This window comes from Odocoileus virginianus, unplaced genomic scaffold (genome assembly GCF_023699985.2).
Source record: "Odocoileus virginianus isolate 20LAN1187 ecotype Illinois unplaced genomic scaffold, Ovbor_1.2 Unplaced_Scaffold_13, whole genome shotgun sequence".
NCBI classification, from domain to species: Eukaryota; Metazoa; Chordata; class Mammalia; order Artiodactyla; family Cervidae; genus Odocoileus; species Odocoileus virginianus.
The window spans coordinates 613841-632894 of NW_027224275.1; the positions used below are offsets into that span (position 1 = coordinate 613841).

The 19054-nt window shown below is 39.7% G+C and overlaps 1 protein-coding gene across 2 annotated transcripts in view; it reads left to right on the top strand.

The window, feature by feature from the left end:
• The window catches only part of GABRA3 (gamma-aminobutyric acid type A receptor subunit alpha3), a 237272-nt gene that overhangs the window by 154423 nt on the left and 63795 nt on the right, over positions 1–19054 (top strand). For both annotated transcript variants that reach the window (XM_070462787.1, XM_070462786.1), the window contains exon 5: positions 6384–6604. In XM_070462787.1, the coding sequence (XP_070318888.1) occupies positions 6384–6604 (221 nt within the window). The remainder of the gene's footprint in view (positions 1–6383; positions 6605–19054) is intronic.

Consider the following 19054-nt stretch of genomic DNA (forward strand, 5'->3'; position numbering starts at 1 on the left):
GCCTTTTCATCTTGTTTATATTGCTGTGTTTGGAGTGGCCTTTCCGTATTCTGGCAGTTTGTGGTTCCTCTTTATTGTGGAGGTTCCTTGCTGTGGGTGGGGTTGGACGGGTGCCTTATCAAGGTTTTCTGTTTAGGGAAGTTTGTGTAAGTTTTCTGGTGGGTGGAGCTGGATTTCTTCTCTCTGGAGTGCAAGAAGTGTCCAGTAATGAGTTTTGAGATGTCAGTGGGTTTGGTGTGACTTTGGGCAGCCTGTATATTGAAATTCAGGGCTATGTTCCTGTGTTGCTGGAGAATTTGCATGGTATGTCTTGCTCTGGAACTTGTTGGCTCTTGGGTGGAGCTTGGTTTCAGTGTAGGTATGGAGGCTTTTGGATGAGCTCTTATCAATTAATGTTCCCTGGAGTCAGGAGTTCTCTGGTGTTCTCAGGTTTTGAACTTAAGCCTCCTGCCTCTGGATTTCAGTCTTATTCTTACAGTAGCCTCAAGACTTCTCCATCTATACAGCACCAATGATAAAACATCTAGGTTAATGATGAAAAGTTTCTCCACAGTGAGGGACACCCGGAGAGGTTCACAGAGTTACATGGAGAAGAGAAGAGGGAGGAGGGAGATACAGGTGACCAGGAGGAGAGGGGGAATCAAAACCAGAGAGAGCAAGCTAGCCAGTAATCAGTTCCCTATGTGCTCTCCACAGTCTGGACCCCTCAGAGATGTTCATGGAGTTACACAGAGAAGAGAAGAGGGAGGAAGGAGACAGAGGTGACCAGGAGGAGAAAAGGGGGAATCAAAAGGAGAGAGACAGATCCAGCCAGTAATCAGTTCCCTAAGTGTTCTCCACAGCCCGGAACACACAAAGAGATTCACAGAGTTGGGTAGAGAAGAAAAGGGGGAGGGGGGAGATAGAGGCGACCTGGTGGAGAAAAAGGAGTCAAAAGGGGGAGAGAGCAATCAAGCCAGTAATCACACTCCCAAGTGAAAAAAATTACACTCCCACACTGAAGATTGGGTCCTTAAAGGTACAAAATTGATAACAAATACCAAAAAGCAAAGAATTAAAAATCTAGAGTAGAGGTTAGACTCTCAAAAATACAATATTAAAAAAAGTCACAAAAATTATAAAATATATATATGTGAAGTTTGCTTTAAAAATAGGGTCTTTTTTTTTGCAAGGTAATAGTAGGTTATAAAAATGAAAATTAAAGAAGTAATAGAGGACTTAAAAATAAAAAAAATTTAAAAAATGATAATAGTAAAAATATATCTAGGACTTTCTCTGGAGCTGTTGTGGACAGTGTGGGGTCAGTTCAGTTTCAGATAGTTCCTTGATCCGGCTTATACTTCTCAAGATCTATAGGCCCCTTCCAATGTAGTCAGTGCTAACTACAGGGTTTTAATCTATTGCACCTGTCACTTCCAAAGCAGTTCCCTCTGTTTATTTTAGCTTCTGTTGTTTGCTGGTCTCTTCAGTGTCTAATTTCTGCCCTGACTCCAGGGGGTGAAGGTGGTCTTTTGTTTAGGCTCACTTGTTCAGTAGTGCTGTGGGGAGGGAGGAACACTGCAAACAAATCTCAATGGCATGTGTGGGGAGTGCTCGCAGGGTCTCAGCTCCGCTGGGTTTGCCCCACTCACGGCGTGTGTGCTTTCATGGCCTACCCTTCTCAAGCTCTAAGTTGCTCTGCCTGGAACTGTCTGAAGCGGGCCCTGGGTCTAAGCCACTCAGGTTCAGGTTCTCAAGTACTCCCCAAAGGTGGAGGCTCGGTTGGGCCTGCGCTTCATGCCCTTCCCAGGTCCAAGCAGCTCAGGTGACCAGGTGCTTGGCGAGCGCATTCACCCCCAGGTTGGGGGTGCGTCTTATCACATCCCCCATCCCAGCCGCTCGGTTTTCTGGGTGTACAATGGGCGTGCCTTCTCAGGTGTGCCGTGTGTCTATTCTGGGGAGCTGGTCTCTGGCTGCGACCCTCCCAGTGGATGTCAACCGTCCAGAATCCCAAGAACTCTTGGTTAGCAATGGAGCCTGTTTGCAGTTTGGTAGAAGATGCCTCTCTGGGGCTGCGATTGCCCCTTTCTGGCTCTGGCTGTCTCCCGCTTGTCTCTGGTGGGGGATGGGCCTGTCCACAGCCTGCCAGCTCTCCTCTGGTAGTCGCTCAGTCCTTTGTTTTCTGAGCAGGCCTGGCAGTGCCTCAGGTTAGGGCTTTTCGCAGGATAGTTCTCTCTCCCCGCCCCCCTTTTTTTTTTCTCTTCTCTCTGGCTATCCCACAGTTTGGGTTGCTATCTCACATTAGTTCCCTCAGGTTGCCCTCAGGGCGTTCTGACCCAGTCCTTACCCTAAGCAATGCCGCCCACACATCCCTGTTCAGCCCCCACTTGCTGGTGGTGGCTGCAAGCGCTGGGAATTGTCATTAGGCATGTAATCTTTGAGTCTTATTCATTTATTTATTTTTCCTCCTGGTTATGTTGCCTTCTGAGATTCCAAGATTCCCCACAGACTCACTGGTGAGAGTGTTTCCTGGTGTTTGGAAACTTCTCTTTTAAGACTCCCTTCCTGGGATGGATCTCTGTCCCTACCTCTTTTGTCTCTCTTTTTATCTTTTATATTTTGTCCTACCTCCTTTTGAAGACAATGGGCTGCCTTTCTGGGTGCCTGATGTCCTCTGCCAGCATTCAGAAGTTGTTTTTGTGGAATTTGCTCAGCGTTCAAATGTTCTTTTGATGAATTTGTGGGGGAGAAAGTGGTCTCCCTGTCCTATTCCTCCGCCATCTTAGGACTGCCCCCTGATTAAGGTTCTTGAAACTAAGATACTTATACTAATATCTCAACAATTCTGAGAAACTTTCATCCATTAGTATTTCATTGTTCGCCATTTTCTCTATTCTCTTACTTTCAGTTCAGTTCACTTCAGTTGCTCAGTCCTCTCTCTTTGCAACCCCATGGACTGCAGCACACCAGGCCTCCCTGTCCATTACCAACTCCTGGAGTTTACCCAAACTCATGTCCATAACTTTGGAACCTTGTTAGAAATAGACACTGAAAAAGTTTTCTTCACATGTATTTTCCAGTTCACTAATCTCTGTTCCATAATATCTAATCTTCTATATAACATATCCATTGACTTTTTATTTTTGTTTCACAGAACATCTACTTCAAATAGGTATTTTTAAAATCTGTTTTTTCTCATTCCTACCCCATAATGTTTTGATATTTTCTCACATTCTCAATCTCTCTCTTGATACTTTTATCATTTTAATATATTCAGTAGTTCCTTTATAATATATATTTTATTCTGTTATGTGAGGTTCTTGTGAAGTAAAAGTCGATCAGTTGTGTCCAGCTCTATTACAGACCATGGAATTCTCCAGTCCAGAATACTGGACCTCAGCATAGTGAAGGGATCGAACCCAGGTCACCTGCATTGTAGGCAGACTCTTTACCAGCTGAGCCACCAAGGAAGCCCAAGAATACTAGAGTGGGTAGCCTATCCCTTCTCCAGTGGATCTTTCCAACCCAGGAATTGAACCAGGTCTCCTGCATTGCAGGCAGATTCCTTACCAACTGAGCTATCAGGGAAGTCCTCATATGTGATGTTCTTGAGGGGTGACCTATATATCCTATTGGCTGACTCTTGCTTATGACCATTTCCTTAGGTGTTTTGTTGTTGTGAATTGCATACTTTTTTCCGCAAGCATTTATTTATGGCTGTGTTCCTCTAGAGTGTTTGCTTTTATAAGTCAGTCTAGGGGTTTCCCCATCCTGAGACCTATTTTTATGTTAATTTCTCAGCTTGTAAGACCCAAACCAGGTGTACATTTAAATATTTAGCTCAGATTAGATTTGAAGTTGCTAAATCTCAATAGAAATGCTTTCCCTTAGCCCTTCTCCATTTCATAATTCATGCTTGGATAAGTTTCCTTTCTTCATTTTCATGCTGTGGATTGGTTTTGTCTAGTTCATTTTATTTAATTCACCCTTATGCTGAGGGGCTTCCCTTGTGGCTTAGCTGGTAAAGAATCTGCCTGCAATGCAAGAGACCTGGGTTCGATCCCTGGGTTGGGAAGATCCCCTGGAGAAGGGAAAGGCTACCCACTCCAGTATTCTGGCCTGGAGAATTCCAAGGACTATACAGTCCATGGGGTTGCAAAGAGTTGGACATGACTGAGCGACTTTCACTTCACTTCACTATGCTGAGGTCAGAGCCCTTCAGGGTGTTGGTTTTATGTGGGAATCTAATTCCAGTTTTAAACCTGGCATAGTCCTGGCTTACACCTGCCATTCTGACATAATTATTGATAAAGCCTCCTCTCTCAAAAATGTTCCAGTTTAGATAATTTGTATAATCTCTTAATCCTTAGGCAGAGGTGTTCTTAGTGTTCTGCTGCTGCTAAGTTGCTTCAGTCGTGTCTGCCTCTGTGCGACCCCATAAATGGCAGTCCACTAGGCTCCTCTGTCCCTGAGATTCTTCAGGCAAGAATACTGGAGTGACTTGCCATTTTTTTCTCCAATGCATGCTAAGTCACTTCAGTTGTGTCCGACTCTGCGCGATCCCATAGATGGCAGCCCACCAGGCTCCGCTGTCCACAGGATTCTCTAGGCAAGAATGCTGGAGTGGGTTGCCATTTCCTTCTCCTCTTAGTGTTCTAGAGGAGGAGAAAAGCCAGACTGGCTAATTTATGGAGGTAAAAGTGGTTGGAGAAGAGCTTAGAGAAAATAAGGGCCCGTTTATGAAGTACTTTCTAGGTAAGGGAAAGGTATTGGTATTTATTCCAAATATAATTGGAAGCCACTCAGGGGGCTTCCCTAGTGGCTCAGTGGTAAAGAATCCTCAGCCTATAATACAGGAGACACAGGTTCGATTCCTGGGTTGAGAAGATCCCCTGGAGAAAGAAATGGCAACCCACTTCAGTATTCTTGCCTGGAAAATACCACAGACAGAGGAACCGGGCAGGCTACAGTCCAAAAAGTCACAAAAGAGTTGAATACGACTTAGTGACTCAACAACAACAACATATTTTAAGCAGCTTCTGACTGCTTTGTTTTACCTGACTACCTAGATGTGTCCCCTATCCCTTGTGTAGTTTAGTGGCCAAAGATTTGGGCAGTTTGTACTCAGAATTTCAGACTTACCCTTTCAATGATTTTTGTTTTATCTCAAGGCTTCCCCCTGAATTTTCAGTTCTTTGGTCAACTTTGAGCTCTTTCTTCTGAGGTATATTAAGCCAATAATTTTTCTGATTTCTGCCAAATGCACAAACATCACCCACCACAGATTTATCATCTTTCATTTACTGGAGGATTCCCTTATTGTTTCTGTCTGCCTTTTTTCCAGAGCCCCAGAGTTTTCATTTGTATGTAGTGGTCAGCCAGGATTTGGGGCAAAGTATATCCTGGGGTTTGAGTTACCATCCCCTCAGTGACTCTCTTGCTTCCAGGATTCCTACTCCTAAGATTCCAGATTATTATCCACTTTGAGCCGTTAAGGCTGTGATATCAGACACAGAAATTCTAGGTTTGGGAGACCACCTATAGAAAAGAAAGCCACAAATGCAATTTTAACCTGTTGCTGCTGCTATCTTTCAACAGTAAACTTTCCTCATTTTTGTCTGCTTTCAGTCATTTCCCATTGGTTTCAAATTGTCTAACTATCTATATGTTTTGGTTCAAATTTTATGATTAATAACTACAAGAAGATATATCCAAATGATTTAATCTGCTGTTACCAATGCCAGTAATGTTTTTGTTATTTGAATTTGTATTTAGATGAACAGCAATTTTGAAAATTTTCTCCATGTTTATTAGCAATTTCTACCTGTTTCATGAATTTTTCTGTTCATGTCATTTATCCTTTTTTCTATTTGTGTGTTTGTTTTTTCCTTATCTGTAAGAGTGCTTTACTTATTAAAGATAATAAGATATTAACTCATTAGATAACACTGTTAGTTTGAGAATCAAATGAAATGTGTTTTAAAATTTAAGGTTTTAGTTTTATGGCAGTTGTTATATTGGCTTTTGATGTTCATATGGGATCATTTAGTAGAAGAGACAAGGTTAGGAGTTTGCTCTTATTAGAGATGCCACTGCATAGAGAAGGGAGCTCTTGCCTTTTCATAAGGCAAAGTCTTGTGTTCAGGTTGTATGATGTGCAGGGCAGCATTGGCAGTGATCTTCCTAAGTGAAATCTTCCCAGACATATTATTTATGTACTTATTGATTACCATGACATTATTTCTCAATCATAGTCATTTGCCCTACTTGCCAGTAACTACTGTCAATAGGTTGCTGCTTCTCTGCATTAGAGGAAATACTGCAAAGTAATTAATATTTGCTAAGGGCACTGTGGATCCTCACCAGAACTCTGCTGAAATGTTGTTCTCTCTTTTTGTCCTTAGGAGTACACCATTGATGTATTTTTTCGACAGACATGGCATGATGAAAGACTGAAATTTGATGGACCCATGAAGATCCTTCCACTGAATAATCTCCTGGCTAGTAAGATCTGGACCCCTGACACCTTCTTCCACAATGGCAAGAAATCAGTGGCCCATAACATGACCACACCTAACAAGCTGCTCAGACTGGTGGACAATGGAACCCTCCTCTACACGATGAGGTCAGAGAGTGCCCGGCTCATCTAAAGTATCATGGGGGTAGGACCAGGGTTGAAAGCAAACTTACAAATTATAAATGCACATAGAGACATACATTTCCTAACACAGTTACAGGTGTGTGCACTTATAGACATAATATTATATATACACATATAAACACAGGGTTGGCTAACAAGCACATGAAACTGCTCATCATCACTCACTAATTATCAGAGAAATGCAAATCAAAACCACAATGAGGTATCATCTCATACTGATCAGAATGGCTATCATTAAAAAGTCTATAAATTAATAAGTTCTGGAAAGGTTGTGGAGGAAAGAGAACCCTCCTACACTGTTGGTGGGTATGTATATAGGACAGTTACTATGGAGAGCAATATGGCGGTTCCTTAAAAAACTGAACATAGAGCTACCATATGACCCAGCAATCCCACTCCTGGGCATATACCTGGACAAAATTATAATTTGAAAAGATACATGCACCCCTATGTTCATAGCAGCACTATTTACAATAGCCAAAACATGGAAACAACACAAGTGTCCATTAACAGATGATTGCTTTAAGAAGATGTGATACACACACATACACACACACAATTAATGGAACATTAATCAGCCATAAAAATATAATGAAATACTGCCATTTGCAAGAGCATGGATGGACCTAGAAAATATACTAAGTGAAGTAAGTCAGACAGAGAAAGATAAATATTATATGATATCACTTATATGTGGAATCTAAAAAATAATACAAATGAATCTATATACAAAACAGAAATAGACTCACAGACATAGAAAACAAACTTATGGTTACCAGAAGGGTTGAAATGGAGGTGAAAGGGATAAATAAGGAGTTTGTGTTTGAGATTAACAGATACACACTACTATATATAAAGTAGATTAAAAAAAAACAAGGACATTGTTACAGCATGGGAAACTATACTCAATATCTTATAATAATGGAAAATAATCTGAAAAATATATATATATGTAACTGAATCACTTTGCTGTACACCTGAAACTAACACAATATTTCAAAGCAACTCTATTTCAATGAAAAATAGAGAATTGGCCATATGAACATTTTTAGACACACAGAGATATACTTTCACAATGTATAAATGTTTATGTATACTCAGAGACATGTAATACACAGGCATATACACAGTCAAAATGAAAGTGAAGTGAAAATGAAAGTTTCTCAGTCATGTCCGATTCTCTGTGACCCCATGGACTATAGCCCACCAGGCTCCTCTGTCCATGGAATTCTCCAGGCAAGAATACTGGAGTGGGTTGCCATTCCCTTCTTCAGGGGATCTTTCTGACCCAGGGATTGAACCTGGGTCTCCTGCATTGCAGGCAGATTCTTTACCATCTGAGCCACCAGGGAAGCCCTGTACAAAGTCAAGGGTACTTAAATGCACAGACTCACAACCACATACACAGGCATGAACACAGTGACAGAATAGCATCTAGGTTTACCTGCAGCAATAGTCTATCTGTTTGGTGCAGAACTATGAGAATCAAGTGAGATGTTAGCTATTTTCTGAAAAATACAATGTTATACATATAAATGCAAAATTGTAGCAACATATTTGTCATGCCACATTGCATGGGAATGCTGAGAAATATATGAATTTCCAAAAAACTTAAGAATATATATGTTATATATATACATAAAGAATATATATATTATTGAAACGGATAACCAGCTCAGGTTGGGTACATGAGACAAGTGCTCGGGCCTGGTGCACTGGGAAGACCCAGAGGGATCGGGTGGAGAGGGAGGTGGCAGGGGGGACTGGGATGGGGAATACATGTAAATCCATGGCTAATTCATATCAATGTATAACAAAAACTACTGTAATGATGTAAAGTAATTAGCCTCCAACTAATAAAAATTAAAAAAAAAAAAAAAGAATATATATACTTTTCCACACATATACATATGTGGAAATATATATATTTCATACTTTTCTACTCCTAAAGTATAAAAACTATAACAATTTTTATGTTTTTCATGACTCATTATTATCATTAGAGTTTTTAGGTAAGGAAATTTTGCTTTTAAAATGAATAACTTTAAATGCATTTCCAGTTCAGTAAGATTCTTTGCTCCAACACTGAAAAACTTTCTTGGTTCTTGTTTTTTGATTTTACTAGTTTCTCTGCTGTCATTTGTCACTTCCTAAAGCTCTCTCCTACATTAACGGGTATCAATTTTAACTTAGTGAACATTTATTGAATGGGAAATAATGTGATCTTTCAGCACAGGCTCTGTGGTATATCAAGTTTATGCATTTGTTATTATACACAATGAATCTCAAATAATACAAGCCTGATAAACATGTGATGAATACATGAAGTGTGCCTGCCTATATGGTATATGCTAGTCTTTCTTTACTTTAAAATTACTATTTATTTTTTCTGAGAGACAAGAAGATGGACAAGGAAAAATAGATAGTGAGTGAATTGTTAAGAGAAAAGTTGAATTAATGAAGAGGAGCTGAGAGAGTAGAGGAGAGAATCATGGAGAAAAGGGAAATGGGTAGAAGTGGGAAGAATAATGTGGAGATGAGGTCAATAAAATTAACATATATATTTATTTTATTGGTGTACTCCCAGATCTTTTCTACACACACACATAAATCATTCAAGAACAAATGGGTAAAGAAAAGAGAGGCTATGAGAGGAGAGAAATAGAATAGAAAATTTGGTAAAAGAAAAAAAAGGGGGGGAGATAAAATTAAAAGGCTAGATATTAGAATATCCTAAAAGAAAAAGGAGAATTTGGAGAAAAGTATGAGGTGAATGAGAAGAAAGAAAAGAAGACATAGAGAAGTAGAGCAAAGACAGTGGAGGGAGAAAAATTTTTGATGGAAGATTAGTAGTAGTCATTAATTCATTTATTTATTCACCAAACATGTTTTGACTTCCTAATACATACATGGCCCTGGACTAGGTCCTGGGTATGCAGACATTGATGATATGATCTTAAGACAATTAGTAGGGAGATGCCTAGTACATAATCACAGAAAAATTAACTGAAATGATAAAGTTATGAGTAATTATGAAAGAAAAGGGTCATCTAACTCATTTTTTTGGATCAAGTTGAAAAGAGAGTCGCTGGATGAGATTAACACCTACATTCCTGATTATTAGTATTGGCATTCAGTTTTGTTTTATTGGAAATGTAGTCAAGAAAACTGTAGGTGGAAAGTGGAGGGAAGAGAGGAGGGACATCCAGGCAGAGAAAACCAATTGAGCAGTTGCAGGAAATTGAATGGTATATTATAAACAAGAAAATGAGGTGGTCAGGTTTTTTTAATGTTATATATGGTACCCTAGTTACTGAGCAAAGGGTGCATTTTAAGGGAACAAGACTGGAAATAGGGAAGCTGGTTAGGAGGCAGCTTAAACAGTTTAGATGAGGAGTGGTGAAACTCCAGTTCAGAGCAATGGATTAAGATGGAGAAGGGGAGGTACACTGAGGAAATAGTAGAAACTACCGATGTCAGAATGAGAGCAAAGAGGAGGAGCCAAGGTAGAAGGTACCCAAGGACAATGGTGAATGATGGTGTTACAAACTGGGGTACATCACGTGAGATTCAGGAAAAGTTTAGATAGAATAAATCTGTGAGGCTAATTGTGGGCAAGATAAGTTTAAGAAGATTGTAGATTATCCAGAGGCAGAAGTCTAATAGCCGTTGAATATTCAAGTCGTAGACCAGGATAGAGACACAAGCAAGAGAGGTAAAGTTTGGTATTGTCAGTATGATGGTACAACCATGTATGTGGGTGTGATCACTTCCGGAAAGTATATACAGTGAGAGGAAAATCATGCCAAGCATTCAATCATGTAGCATTACTATCATTAAAGCAGAAGGGAAGAAAGAAGAACCTATGAAGGAGAACAAGAAGAAAAAGAAAGGAAGGTGTTAATAGAACTACTAGTGTGTAATATCTTGAAAGCTAAGTGTGGTGGTCAATCCTGCTACTTCCATTATTTCCAGTTTGCTTCCCTCTGGGTATGTGTTAGTTAGTATTTCACTTTCATAGAGCCTTGGACAAATGACTGGCTTTGGCTAACCAAATGTGAGTGGAAATAACATGTGTGATTTCTGAGGAAGGATTGGAAACTTTATTTAAGATGTACATTTTAAAATGTTCATCTCTGTTCAAAAGTTTTGTGATTAGTGGAATCTGTTATAATTGTTTCCATATCAGTACACTTTGGAAACACTATGATCACTCAGGAACTAGAATATTGTTCTTTTTAATTCATAAAACTAAGTATCATTTTGCTCAATCAATTTGCAGCACTGGTGTTAAAGTTCATTTATCTTTTTAAAAAGTATAGTTGATTTATAATGTGTTAGTTTCAGGTGTACAGCAAAGTGATTCATATATATATATGATTCATAACTGATTCATAAATATATATATATATTCAGATTCTTTGATACTATAGGCTATTACAGGATATTGAATAGCATTCCCTGTGCTGTTCAGTAGGTCTTGTTGTTTATCTATTAGAAAGATTGGAAACTTTTAAGAGCCAGCACATGAGTTTCTATGTTCCTCTCCCCTGGCCATGGTGAGTAGCATTATGCCAGGTGATCTTGGCTCTATTATTTTGTGTCCCTTATTGAAGATAACAGAAGAGAACATCCCTCCCCACAACCTGAGATAGATAAATAGTATGAATGAGAAATAAGACTTTGTTGTTTTAGGACACTGATATTTTATGATTATTACTACATATTGATCAAATCCATTTTGACTAATATATCAAAGGAGTAAATAGTTTCAAAAAGATGAAGTCATCAATAATAATAACACAATAATAGCATAATAAAGTACAGTAGTTGCCATCAATATAGTGCTTACAATGTGCCAGGGACTGTTATACTCATTCTACTTACTGTTATTCCAACATTACAAATAAGGAATCTGAGACACAGAGCTAGTAAGAACATTTTCCAGTGTCACCTAAGTAGTAAATGGTTGATCCTGCATACTTTGGCAGTTTGGTTGCAAATTTATGCTCTTTACTATTACTTATGCATCTCTACAATATTGTTGACTATTACAAAGATATCTAGTAATATAGAGAATTGAAAGTATGTATTAGGTTTGGTGGAGAAGGCAATGGCACCCTACTCCAGTACTCTTGCCTGGAAAACCCCATGGATGGAGGAGCCTGGTAGGCTGCAGTCTATGGGGTGGCTACGAGTCAGACACGACTAGGCGACTTCACTTTCACTTTTCAGTTTCACTCATAGGAGAAGGAAATGGCAACCCACTCCAGTGTTCTTGGCTGGAGAATCCCAGGGACAGGGGAGCCTGGTGGGCTGCCGTCTATGGGGTCGCACAGAGTCGGACACGACTGAAGCGACTTAGCAGCAGCAGCAGCAGCAGCAGCATTATGTTTGGTAACATGGAAGACATTGGTGTTCTTCACATACAGTGTTTCAGTGAAATGATTAGTGCAATAATGAGTTTTTAGGACTTGGCATAGAGGTAGTAAACATAGAAAATGCTTTCTGGGAATGTGCTTGAAAATGAAAGGGATGTGTATATAATTAATTTATGCAGGAGTAAAGGAAATAGTTATTTTTTTAATGCAGAGACTGGCACATATTTGTGAGGTTGCTAGAAGTGGCTACTAGAAAGTCAAAGATTGAAGATACAGTAGAAATAGGGTTTTTCTGGCATCAGGTTTCCAGAGAAAATTGTCAGGAGATGGTATCCAAACTATAGTGAACATTTTCCTTGTAAAGAAGGAGGGATATCTCTTCTCGCACTGCATGAAAAGACATGAAATTAGATATAAATGTTGAAAAGGAGGTGGGGAGGACTGGAAAGAGTAGAAATATGAATGGTTATAATGTATGAAGGGGAGTTTGAAGAGATAGAGATAAGTGGAGAAATAGATAGAAGAGAGATACACTTGTAATAAACTGCATAAAAGAGTTTGAAGAGGAAATGAGCATGTACACAACTATGGAAAGAATAGAGTGAAGTAGGTGTAAATAGAAGAGAGAATGTATGGAATGAGGTGGCTGGAGAGATGTGAAGATGATGAGATATGGATGGATAAAAGGCAGTAAGAAAATGGAAGAAAAGCTAGAGGGAAGAGTGATAGGCCAAAAGGGAAATAAACAGATACAGAGATTGAGACTAACAGAGGAGAAAGAAAACAGAAAGAATGAGGAGAACAGGATAGTGGAGAAGCTAAGTAATAAAAGGAAATTAGAAGAGAGAAGAAGTTTAAGTTTTGGAAGAGGAATAGAAAAGAGAAGAAAGGAGAAGGGACGATGAGAATATTGAAATATGAAGAAGGGATGATGCTGATTAAGGAGGGCAGAAGATGAAGCAGACCAAGAGATTACTCACCTGAAAATAGAGTTGGATAAGTAGAAAAAGATAGCCATTAGGTCTTTCATTTTAATCTGAATTGGACAAGAAAGTGGAGTTTAATAAGACAGGAGTCTATGAAGAATGCCCTTGTGCTTGTTTTGAAGGACAGAACAGAGGAGGTACAGATATTCATAAGCATGATGAAGTTAGTGGTTCCCTTACACAGTAAATACTTCATGATGGACCCAAGAACGTGGGTCCAGAGGGAAACTTAGGTTCAAATCTTAAAATGAAAGCTTGATACTATTTATCACCCCATAATTTATTCATCTAGTGACCTTTTGCAAGACACAAATTATCTGCTTTCTCGTTTTGATAATATAGCTGCTACCTATCTTGTTCAGTTTAGTTCAGTTCTGTCACTCGGTGGTGTCTGACTCTTTGCAACCTCATGGACAACAGCATGCCAGATCCATCACTAACTCCTGTAGCTTGTTCAAACTCATGTCCATTGAGTCGGTGATGCCATCCAACCATCTCATCCTCAGTCACCTCCTTCTCCTCCTGCCTTCAATGTTTCCCAGCATCAGGGTCTTTTCCAGTGAGTCAGTTCTTCTCATCAGGTGGCCAAAGTATTGGAGCCTCAGCTTCAGCTTCAATCCTTAAAGTAAATATTCAGGACTGATTTCCTTTAGGATGGACTGGTTTGATCTCTTTGCTGTCCAAGGGACTCTCAAGAGTCTTCTCCAGCACCACAGTTCAAAGGCATCAATTCTTCAGCACTCAGCTTTCTTTATGGTCCAACTCTCACATCCATACATGACTACTACATAATCCATAGCTTTGACTATATGCACCATTGTTGGCAAATAATGCCTTTGCTTCATAATATTCTGTCTAGCTTGGTCATAGATTTTCTTCCAAGGAGCAAACTTCTTTTAATTTCATGGCTGAAGTCACCATCTACAGTGATTTTGGAAGAAAATAAAGTCTCTCACTGTTTCCATCATTTCCCCATCTATTTGCCATGAAGTGATGGGACCGGATGCCATGATCTTAGTTTTTTGAATGTTGAGTTTTAAGCCAACTTTTTCACTCTCCTCTTTCACTTTCATCAAGAAGCTCTTTAGTTCCTCTTCACTTTCTGCCATAAGGGTGGTGTCATCTGTGTATCTGAGGTTATTGATATTTCTCCTGGCAATCTTGATTCCAGCTTGTGCTTCATCCAGCCTGGCATTTTGCATGATGTACTCTGCATATAAGTTAAATAAGCAGGGTGACAATATACAGCCTTGATGTACTCCTTTCCCGATTTGGAACCAGTCCGTTGTTCCATGTCCAGTTCTAACTGTTGCTTCTTGACCTGCATACAGATTTCTCAGGAGGCAGGTAAGGTGGTCTGGTATTCCCATCTCTTTAAGAATTTTCCACAGTTTGTTGTGATCCACACAGTCAAAGGCTTTAGCATAGTCAATGAAGCAGAAGTAGATGTTTTTCTGGAATTCTCTTGCTTTTTCTATGATCCAGTGGATGTTGGCAATTTGATCTCTGGTTCCTCTGTCTTTTCTAAATGCAGCTTGAACATCTGGAAGTTCACAGTTCACGTACTGTTGAAGCCTGGCTTGGAGAATTTTGAGCATTACTTTGCTAGTGTGTGAGATGAGTGCAATTGTGCAGTAGTTTGAGCATTCTTTGGCATTGCCTTTCTTTGGGTAATTAGAATGAAAACTGATCTTTTCCAGTCCTGTGGCCACTGCTGAATTTTCCAAATTTGCTGGCATATCAAGTGCACAATTGCACTCATCTCACACGCTAACAAAGTATGCTCAAAATTCTCCAAGCCAGGCTTCAACAATTCGTGAACCATGAACTTCCAGTTGTTCAAGCTGGATTTAGAAAAGGCAGAAGAACCAGAGATCAAATTGCCAACATCCGCTGGATCATCAAAAAAGCAAGAGAATTCCAGAAAAACATCTACTTCTGCTTCATTGACTATGCCAAAGCCTTTGACTGTGTGGATCACAACAAACTGTGGAAAATTTTTAAAGAGATGGGAATACCAGACCACCTGACCTGCCTCCTGAGAAATCTGTATGCAGGTCAGGAAGCAACAGTTAGAACTAGACATGGAACAACAGACTGGTTCCAAATTAGGAAAGGAGTACATCAAGGCTGTATATTGTCACCCTGCTTATTTAATTTATATGCAGAGTACATCATGAGAAATGCTGGACTGGACTGGATAAAGTGCAAGCTGGAATCAAGATTTCCAGGAGAAATATCAATAACCTCAGATATGCAGATGAAACCACCCTTATGGCAGAAAGCGAAGAACTAAAGAACCTCTCGATGAAAGTGAAAGAGGAAGTGAAAAAGTTGACTTTAAAACTCAACATTCAGAAAACTAAGATCATGACATCTGGTCCCATCTCTTCATGGCAAAATAGATGGGGAAGCAATGGAAACAGTGAAAACTTTATTTTCTTGGGCTCCAAAATCACTGCAGATGGTGACTTCAGCCATGAAATTAAAAGACACTTGCTCCTTGGAAGAAAAGTTATGACCAACCTAGACAGCATATTAAAAAGCAGAGACATTACTTTGCCAACAAAGGTCCATCTAGTCAAAGTTATGGTTTTTCCAGTAGTCATGTATGGATGTGAGAGTTGGACTATAAAGAAAGCTGAGCACTGAAGAATTGATGCTTTTGAACTGGGTGGTGTTGGAAAAGACTCTTGAGAGTCCCTTGGACAGCAAGGAGATCCAACCAGTCCATCCTAAAGGAAATCAGTCCTGAATATTCATTGGAAGTTCTGATGCTGAAGCTAAAACTCCAGTACTTGGCCACCTGATGCAAAGAACTGATTCATCGGAAAAGACCCTGATGCTGGGAAAGATTAAAAGCCATAGAAGAAGGGGACGACAGAGGATGAGATGGTTGGATGGCATCACCAACTCAATGGACATGAGTTTGGGTAAACTCTGGGAGTTGGTGATGGACAGGGAGGCCTGGTGTGCTGCAGTCCATGGGGTCGCAAAGAGTCGGACATGACTGAGTGACTGAACTGAACTGAACTAAGTGCAGCACTTTCACAGCATCATCTTGTTGAGACATGAAAAGCACAAATTGGATTAAGTCTAAAGAACACTCAGAATTTCTCAGGAAGTTTGGTTCTACAGCATTCTTATCATTATTTTGACCCTTAGAAACAGTATCCAGGTTCCATAGGAAAATTAAAGGACAACTTTTTAGAAATATCTGACCAAAGCTTGCAAGGCTATTTTTTAGTACAATTTAGAACCAAGCCTTCCCTTGTTTCATCTTGTGATCTCAGGACAACCATAAAAATACAGGCAAAGCTCATTACCTGCTTTTTCAATTTTGAAACAATACAGAAAAGATGAACAGAGTCCAACTCAAAATAATGTAAACAGTGATGAGATATTTTCCATTTTTTTTTCAGACATGGATATATAGGAAACTATTTCTATTAATGACATCTTACTGATTAATGAAGATATGGGTAAATATGTTCACTGTTATATTCATTATCCTTATATAAAAATGTATAATATATAATACAATAAAAAAGTTTCACAGATTATTTGAATAGGAGAAAAAAGTACTTATTGAATTTAGCTAGATTTTATCTCATTCAGTTGAATCATTCAACATGTTTATATGAGTACTATTATATACTTTGGGATATGTGCTGAACTACAGAGATAAGATACAGCTCATGCTCTTAATGACTTTTTGATCTAGTAGTTAAAGAAGACATATGCACAGATATCTGCACAATAATATAAAAGTCCTTAAATAGAGGCAGGTACAAAATGTGATGGGATTACAGGGTAAAAAGCATCTAAAATCATGTGGAGACATCAAGGAAAGTTGTACAAAGGAGATAATGCTTATCTTATATCTTGAATCTTGAAGGAAATATAGGTAACTATTAAACAGATGAGGGGCAGATTAATATACTGAAGGATGTTCCAGGCAGGGAAAATAGCATGCACAAAGGCAAGTATTTATGAATTGACACTGTGTGTCAGAAAATTCATGTCTCTTATTAGAAATTTCATTTGCTGATTCTTTCCAAAGTATTTCTTAAGGGCTTAACAAGACCCAAACAATGTTTGGGACACTAGGGATTAAAAAAAAGTGTTAAAAAGTAAAAGTGTTAGTTGCCCAGTACTGTCTGATTCTTTGCGACCCCCATGGACTGTAGCCCACCAGGCTCCTCTGTCCATGGGATTTCCCAGGCAAAAATACTGGGGTGGGTTGCCATTCCCTTCTCCAGGGGATCTTCCAGACCCAGGATTGAACCTGGGTCTTCCTGCATTGCAGGCATATTCTTTACTGTCTGAGCCACCAGGAAAGCCACTAAGGATAAAGTGGTAGGCAAAAATAGATGTGGTTTCTGTTGTTATATTATTGTAGGGAAAAGCCAATTTTGACTCCTTGTTGGAACTCTTTGTTTGACTTACTTTTCATTGCTTTTGTTATTATAATCATACATGATGACCTGCCTCCGAGAACTCTGCCCTTCTGCCTAAATATTAATTCAAAGTGCCTATGTTAAGGGGGACGTCCTGACCCTGTCCACCTGTGGATGGCTGCAAGAAAACAGAAATTAACACATCCCTTCCCTAAGGCTGCCATGTTAGGAGATATTTGCAAGATTAATGGCCTTTTTACTTTGTTTCCTCACCTCCCTCCATCTCTGATCTATAAAAGAACCTGGCATCCAGACCCCAATAAGATGGTTATTTTGAGACATTAGTCTGCCATCTTGGTTAGCCAGGTCTCTGAATAAAATCATATTCCTTGTTTCAACACCTCATCTCCAATTCTTTGGCCTGCAGCAAGCAGAGTGAGCTTGGACTTGGTAACAGTATAGCTACATTCTAGTAGATCCCTTGGAGAAGGAAATGGCTACCCACTCCAGTATTCTTGCCTGGAGAATTCCATGGACAGAGGAGCCTGGCAGGCTACAGTCCATGGGGTTGCAAAGAGTCAGACATGACTGAGCAACTAACACTTTCACTTTAGTGGAGAAAACAAACTGTTAATGCAAGTTCATGTGCCCAATGCATAGTGAGACCAAACAAACTGAAACATTGGAGTTTGGAGCAGAGAAAGGTTTATTGCAATCCATGTGGTGCCGAGTTCAAGTTCACTGTGCTTGCCACACATCAGGCCAATAAGTCAGGAGATGAGGTAAGGAGTAATGACTTTATTTGAAAAGTCAGCAGACCCAGAAGATGGAAGACTAATGTCTCAAAATAACCATTTTATTGGGGTCTGGATGCCATTTTTAAAAAATAGAACACAGAGCAGGAGGAGGTGAGGAAGTAAAGTAAAACGACCATTAATCTTACAAATATCTCCTGAAATCGAAGCCTCAGGGAGTTGTTGTTTAGTTGCTAAGTCATGTCTGACTCTTTGTGACCCCATGAACTGCAGCATGCCAGGCTTCCCTGTCCTTCACTATCTCCCAGAGTTTGCTCAAACTCATGTCCATTGAGTTGGTGATGCCATCCAACCATCTCATCCTCTGTCACCTCCTTCTCCTCCTGCCCTCAATCTTTCCCAGCATCAGGGTCTTTTCCAATGAGTCAGCTCTTCGCATCAGGTGGCCAAAGTATTGGAGCTTCAGCTTCAGCATCAGTCCTTCCAGTGAATATTCAGGGTTGATTTCCTTTAGGATTGAACTGGTTTGATCTCCTTGCTGTCCAAGGGACTCTCAAGAGTCTTCTCCAGCACCACAGTTCGAAAGCATCAACTCTTTGGTGCTCAGCCTTCTTTATGGTCCAACTCTCACACCCGTACATGACTACTGGAAAAACCTGTAGTCTGGTTTTTCTGGAACTACTGCAAAAACCATTGATTCTATGGACCTTTGTTAGCAAAGTGATGTCTCTGGTTTTTAATATACTGTCTAGGTTTGTCATAGGTTTTTTTCCAAGGAGCAAGCATCTTTTCATTTCATGGCTGCAATCACTGTCTGCAGTAATTTTGGAATGCCAAAAAATAAAATCTGCTACTGTTTCCACTTTTTCCCCATCTATTTGCAATGAAGTGA